Source organism: Morone saxatilis, unplaced genomic scaffold (genome assembly GCF_004916995.1).
Source record: "Morone saxatilis isolate NCDOM2014 unplaced genomic scaffold, NCSU_SB_2.0 Contig17, whole genome shotgun sequence".
NCBI lineage: Eukaryota > Metazoa > Chordata > Actinopteri > Moronidae > Morone > Morone saxatilis.
Window position 1 is genome coordinate 527,359 of NW_023339729.1, and position 7,378 is coordinate 534,736.

The following is a 7,378-nucleotide window of genomic DNA, read 5'->3' on the forward strand; positions in this document are numbered from 1 at the left end:
TAAAGACTCTACACATTTTATTTTTCTGATGAAGAATCACCAACAAGGTGGGACACAATTGGTGAAGTGGAAGAATCTATTGGATAGTTTTAAACTTTTTTAGCAATTAAAAACCTGAAAAGTGGCTGCGGCAATCTATTCGGACCCCTTTACGTGTTCAGTGCACAGCAACCTCCACTCCAGAAGTGTCCGCGAGGATCTCCCTGATGCATCCACACTGTTGTCCTAAATGACCTGATGGTGATAAATAAATCGCACCTGTGTTATCAACGTCTCTGTATAAATGCACTGCTCTGTATTCAGTTCCAGGTTCGTTGAAACGCAGAGACGCACTCAACTGAAGACCAGACCACCAGGGCAGTCCGTAATACTGTTGGTGCGCTTTAAAGCCGATTTGATACAACAAGATTTCCAACGCTTTAAACATCCCAAGGAGCACTGTGCAAGCGATTTCGTTCTGGAAATGGAAGGAGTACTCAGCACCACTGCAAAGTCTACCAAGACCTGGCCCGTCCTCTAACACTTTCAGCCTCAGACAAGCAGAAGACTGATTCAAGAGATGAGCGAGGCCCATGATCACTCTGATGACTGCAGAGAACTACAGCTGAGGTGGGCAGTCTGTCCATAGGACAACAATCCATCGTACCACTGCACAAACTGGCGCTTCTTATGAAGAGTGGCAAGAGAAAAGCCTTTCTCCAGCAGGATATCCATACAAAAGTCTCGTCTAAGTTTGCCACAAGCCACCTGGGAGACACAACCACACATTGTGGAAGGAAGGTGCTCTGGTCAGATGAAACAAAATCGAACTTTTTGCCCACAATGCGAAAACGTATGTTTGGAGTAAAGCAACACAAGCTCATCACCCTCAACACACATCCCCACTGTCAAACATGGTGGGGTGGCAGGCCATCATGGTTTGGCCTGCTTTTCTTCAGCAGGACAGGGAAGATGGTTTAGATTGAGGGAAGATGGATGCAGCCAATACAGGACATTCTGGATGAAAACCTGTTTGGAGTTCTGCAAAAGCCTGAATGGGACGAGATTTATCTTCCAAAAGATAACCCAATGATCCAAACATACAGCAAAATCTAAAAGGAAGTGGTTCACAAATAAACGTATCCAGGTGTTAGAATGCCATGTCAAAGCCAGACCTGAAATCCAATCGAGAATCTGTGGAAAGAGCTGAAAAACCCTGCTGTCACAAACGCTCTCCATCCAACCTCCTGAGCTCGAGTTTTGCAAGGAAGAATGGCCAAAAAGAATTTCAGTTCTCGAGTGCAAACTGATCAGAGACTACCCCAAGCGACATTTGCAGCTGTAATCGCAGCAAAAGGTGCGCTCTACACAAGTATTGAAAAACGCAAGGGGCCGAAATAACATTTTGCCACGCCCACTTTTCATTTTTTTATTAGTTAAAAACGTTTAAAAATCCCCAATAGATTTCCGTGTCCACTTCTCACAATTGTGTCACTGTTTGGGTGCTTCTTCACCAAAAAATAAAAATTTTTATCTTTATGTTTGAAGCCTGTAAATGTGGCAAAAGGTTGAAAAGTTCAGGGGGCGCGGCCGAATACTTTCCCGCACAGGCACTGTATAGACCTATAAGTAGGAATCACTCCATTAACTTTGTTATGCAAAGTGTCCCCAATTCATATGTGGAAGCTCAAGCTGGATGAAATGCTATTATATTGATGGAAATTCAATCATTTAGTTAAATTACACTTTGAAGCCTGAAATGTGTCAAAAGGTTGAAAAGTTCAAGGGGGCCGAATACTTTCGCAAGGCACTGTAGTTGATTAAAGCCCCTGGATTGACAGTGATTTTTATTTAGAAAAGATTTATTGGGGGGACAACATTATGTTTTTCAGAAGTTGGAAGGGACTCGTCTCTTCTGCCCCCTTTTCAATTGACCCATTCTGTAGTTTACGTATGAGGACATGTTGGCCTAAAAGGTAGATTGTATACTACTGTACATTATATTTACATCCTGTAGATTACATGTTCATAAAATCCCTCCAATTTCCCCCTCTCTGTCTATCTCTGTAGGTGCTACTAAACAGTCCCAAACTAATTGAAGAGGAGAAAGCCAAAATGGCAACCAAGGAAAAAGCTTTGAAAGAAAAAGAAGGAAAGAAGGCATCAAATAAAACTAACAACACAGTGAATGGGACTGGTGGAACACCCATACATGTCAACACTCTACAGGTAAACACAACTTGGCCAAATGGACTAGCATTTCTGTTGCTTACTTTAAATGTAATAAGCATGATACGTATCCTTGAAGAATGGATCATATTATCAGAGTAAATTATATGTAATATAAAAAAAAACTAATAAGCTCATTTTGGTTCATCTGAAGCTTATGAGAAACAAGAGTACTACAGGAAGAATAGCAATGAACTAGTGCCATAGCAAGTATTGTTAATGATCAGAATCAGAATTGAGTGCTAAGGCTTTCCAATTTAACGTAGCCTAATTTAGCAGGGCATATTTACTTCTTTTTAAACTTAAAAAGGCAAAATGTATTATTGTAATTGCAAAATTGCAATTGGCAGTAATGTGCAGGCTGATTTTGTTATGTTAAACAGAGAAAGCAGAATACAAACTCGGTAACGATTTCCAGAGACAGGCTTTATTGAGAACCAGGGAATGAAATGATGATGTGAAGCGCCTGCTGGCAGTGGTGAGAGGATATGGCTGAGACCCAGGCAGAGTGGAACTGAAGATGGAGGTAATGTGGCAGATAGAAAGGAGCAGGCAGGTAGCTGAAGTGAAGGTGATGATCCTGAGGCACGGGAAAAAACAAGGGTAAAGTTCACAGCACGAACGGGGGAAAACTTCTCTTAACGCTCTCTAACTTGCCAAGAAAGTTACTACCAGGCTTGTAGAGACAACGATCTGGCAGAGAGTGGATGGAGAACCAGGGTTTATGTATATACTGCAGGGCTGATGAGTTGATTACTGGCAGGTTTGGGCACTCAGACAGGTAAGCAGGTAATCAGGGAGAGTGGGAGAAGTCCAAACACACACACACACACACATAGAGGCAGGGAAACCAGGCAGGAGAAAACTCTAGCAACTACGGACTATAACAGATTCTCAAATTGTCTTCTTAAGCTTTATCTTTATATGTTGTTAGAAATGCTGCATTGCCCTCATAAACAAAGTATAGTAAGTATAATAAGTAAAATGCCATGCCAAGACTTTATTGAGTCAGTCTCTGTTTTTTACCAGGTGGTAGAAACTCGCTGTAAGAAAGTTTGCACCTCCAAGTCAGACCTTCGCTCCAATGACTTCAGCATCGTGGGATCTTTACCTCGAGACTTTGAACTTTCCAATTTTGACTGTTATGGTAAACCAGTTGAAGTGACAGGGGCCCTCAAGTCCCAGAACAAAGCCAACAAGAAACCCCCACCACCCAAACCTGTCATACCCGCTGCTGCCAAACGCATTGACCTCTATGCAAGAGCCCTCTTTCCCTTCTCCTTCCTCTTCTTCAATGTCGTCTACTGGTCTGTCTATCTGTGAGAGGGAGAGGAAGATACTAGGGTGGAAATTAAGTGGTTTGTATCCTGTTGTTGACAAATGTAGTATATAATGAACTGCTGGTGGCTATACTGGTAAAATCAAGATTTCCAACATTTCAGAGCCATGTTTGCAGAGCTGCAGAGACTGCTGTGGTCCCCTGGAGAAACTACACAACCTTGGAGATGTTGGCTGAGCCAGTAGGCACTGCATGTGTGTCTCTGTCTGATACAGGACATTGTGCTTAGAGTAAACTAATCCTCGCTGTGGTTACCCTACGCAATACCCTAATGCTTTTTACTAGGATTGCTGGTAACACTTCAAAATGGCCAACATTAACTGAATAAGACATAAAAAAGAAAATACAAGAATATATACAGAATAAATGTATTGTAAAAGAAAAAATAATTCAAGAAGTCATTAAATATAACTATTCATTTTTATTGTATAACAGTCCTCATTTTGAAAGATTATCAGTGCCATTATGACTATATATATATTTATATATAAGAATCCTTTACTTACAAGATATCTCATTATTAGTTGTATGAGTTAGCTTTGGAAGCTTTTTAGATTTATGAGAATGTGACCAAACTGTTCAGATGTCATTTACACCTAGCTGATCTGATCAACAGTAGAATTATCAGATGACACTCTGATCTGATTCTGTTTGCATGTGTTTTCCTGATCAAGATAAACCAGTTAGAGGTCACATGTCAGTACCAAAGGCAAATAGGGTCTGATACCAATAGAGTAGTGTACTAATCTATGTAAACCTAAGTCCCAGAGTGATTTAAGATGGTGTTCCATTTAGTTCCATTTCAGAGCCTGAACCACACGAAGAGTAAATTACTCTCAAGCTTCTAGATTCAAAAGTGGTTCTAAATGTTCTCATTGGAAGGCCAGCTCTCATAAACAGGGGCTAGATGCAATGAATCATATAAATGTGGATAACAATGCATGCTTTCAAACAGCCTCTCCTTAACGGTATTCATGCTGTTGGTTGTTCACATGAAAAGTGTAAAGACTGAAACGAGAGCTTGAGAGAAGTTAAAATCCTGCTTACTTTCACACCTCCATACACTTGGTTAATTACTAGTGGGCATGATCATTGGTCTTCAAAAATTTTGGTCACTATTGAACTGTGCAGAACTGTTGGGTGCTTTCACACCTACCCAGTTTGGTTTGGTTCAAACTCTGGTGTGTTTCAGTTCTTTTAGATTGCTGTGAAAGGACATGATTTTTTTGTGAAGTGATTTTAGTATGAATTCGTATGTTAAACTAAAGGTCCAGTATGTAGGATTTATTATCTAGCAGTAAAATTGCAGATTTCAACCAACTGAATACCACTCACCTTACCCTCCCATTCTAAGCGTATAGGTTAAACTACAGTGGTGGCGAAATATTCCATTTCTGCCAATAGATCCTTCTAAATATTACACATTGGAAATCCATGCAGCCCATCTACTGACCATAGGAACTGTCAACAAATCAATATGTATAGAGTTTTAAGATTATATGATAACCATGGTACCACAAATGCACATCATTATGAATACATTTATTTATATATATATATATATATATATATATATATATATATACACACATAGATTTATATATATTTATATTTAACATTAGATTTATTTTTATTTTATTTTAAAAAAAATCAAGTTTTTTACGGTAACAGACATTCGGTCATGCCGCACTTTAATAATTATTTCATATATCGTCCCATACCTAAAATGGGTAGAAATATATGAACTATGAACAGAGCAGGTCACAAACTCCATTTTACTATCCCTGCATCCCAAGACATGCAGTACATCAACATACAAGATGATCATTTATAAATATATAAATTGCTCAGCAGATTGCTGTCTTGACAGTTCATGATCAGATGATGGTTTAATAGTAGTTTAACTCCGGTTTTACACGCTTTTTAAGTTTTTAGTCTGACCATTTAACTGCAGATTACCATAAATAAAATATGATAACATGCTTTTCTGGCTCTTGCACCAATTAATCTATGTTCTTGGATCGCATGCTGTTCACTAGTTCATAAAATTTTACATACATGGGTTTTTATACCATACCTCCTCAGAATCATCTTTATTGCCAAGTGGGTTTTCACATACAAGGAATCTTACCATAAAGTGTTACAATGGTCAGTCAGTTCAGTCAATTAGCCATTAGACCCTGTCATATTTTAAGAGGTTAGTACAGGAACATCCCCTGATGTCTGAGTCTAGATTGTGGTGGTGGTGAAGGGGTGGAGGATCTGGATGGATGAGATGTGGAGCAGGACTTCTGATGGGCTCAGTGGAAGGACCACTTGGAGGTTTGATTTGACACTGAAATGACAGCATAAAAGAAAGGAACAGTTTTTAAACTTTGACAGCAATGAGATGATTGGCTCACAGAGGTTGTTGGAAAACCTGACTGGTGAAAGAGTGAACGCCCTCAGTTAGCTGATTGAGTTGGCGAGAGAGGGAGATAAACAATAAATAGCTTAAACATTAAGATAGTCTTCCTGATTGAATTTGTGCTCGGCTTCATTAGAACATTCCACTATATAGAGATCATTAGATCCCTATATTCTAGAATGGTAGCTAACTGCTAGAGCACTTCTGGTGTTATATTACACTGAGGTTTTAAGTACCAGTTAAGCTTGGCATTCAGCTGCTGCACTATGTATGATATGCCCTTTCTTAAAATATATTGCTATATTATGAAAAAAACAGTCTTCAGACAAGTAAACACAGCACTGCTAAGTATTTGAAATAATTTTTTTTTTAGGAAAGTTCAATACAAGTTCTTTTACCCAGGACCAGATGTGTTATATGTTTTGATCAATTGATCAAAGAGGAAAGAGGACAAAAAATAACTGAAGAGAAGAACCTCTTTGTAATTTTTTTTTTGTTTTTGTGTGAGGCACATGTAACATGGATTTTCAAAGTGCTATACGCTATAAATAAAGACTATATTATTCATCCTTATTTACTTCGAGCACCTGACTGTATCAAAGAGAAATATGTTCTTCCACTGTCAGAGAGTGACATCGACTCTTATTACCTTTATGATCTTTAAAGTTATGGGAAATTGCATTATTTATGAATGCATCTATATGTTTACACTTGATTTACATTGTGTTTCTCCACACATAATTTTAAATGCCAAAAATGCAGATAAGAAGACAAGCATGGGTTCTTGCCACTGAAATTAAGGTGAGACAATTACAATGACACGAATGCAGTGGCAGTCAGGTCCCATATGTCAAAGCTTTCAAAAGAATATACCTAGAAGTGAGCACTTAATGGCTGTGTGAAGAATAATGATGGGAATTGGAGGTTCATGAAGCACTATTGGTATATTAGATTAAAAAATGAGTACTTGCATTTATATATTCTAAAATGAAAAAGCAAAAACAATGAACCAATACATACAGGAAATTTAGACTTACCTTTACCTGTGTCCTGGTCTTGCTTTTCTAACTTGTGCATAGCGAGTATAAATGAAAGTGTTTAAAAATTAAAGCAACATTATGTAACTTTTCTACCTTAAAATAACAGCTTCACTACCATTTTGATGTTTCACTGAGTTGTAATAAGGTGAATAGTGCCTCTGTCATTCCCACTCTGTGCCCAGTACAACATATAATATATTAAGAACATATATATAAATATATATATATATACATATATAACAGGTAAAATGTACAGTTTGAAATGTGCAAAAATGATTGTCCGTGTTTGAGGTCAGATTACAGAGAAGGGTTTGGCCCTTTTTGTAGACCGCCTCGGTGTTTCTGGTCCAGTCCAACTTGTTATTAAAGTACACCCCCAGGTAC

At 38.4% G+C, this 7,378-nt stretch overlaps 1 protein-coding gene across 1 annotated transcript in view; it reads left to right on the plus strand.

The window, feature by feature from the left end:
* LOC118327566 (glycine receptor subunit beta-like) overlaps positions 1 to 6,527 on the plus strand; it is a gene marked incomplete in the record, with an annotated part of 30,947 nt that extends 24,420 nt beyond the window's left edge. The window contains 3 exon segments of the mRNA XM_035660978.1: positions 2,050 to 2,208; positions 3,238 to 3,566; positions 3,651 to 6,527. Of these exon segments, the coding sequence (XP_035516871.1) occupies positions 2,050 to 2,208; positions 3,238 to 3,531 (453 nt within the window).
* Positions 6,528 to 7,378: the final 851 nt, after the last annotated feature.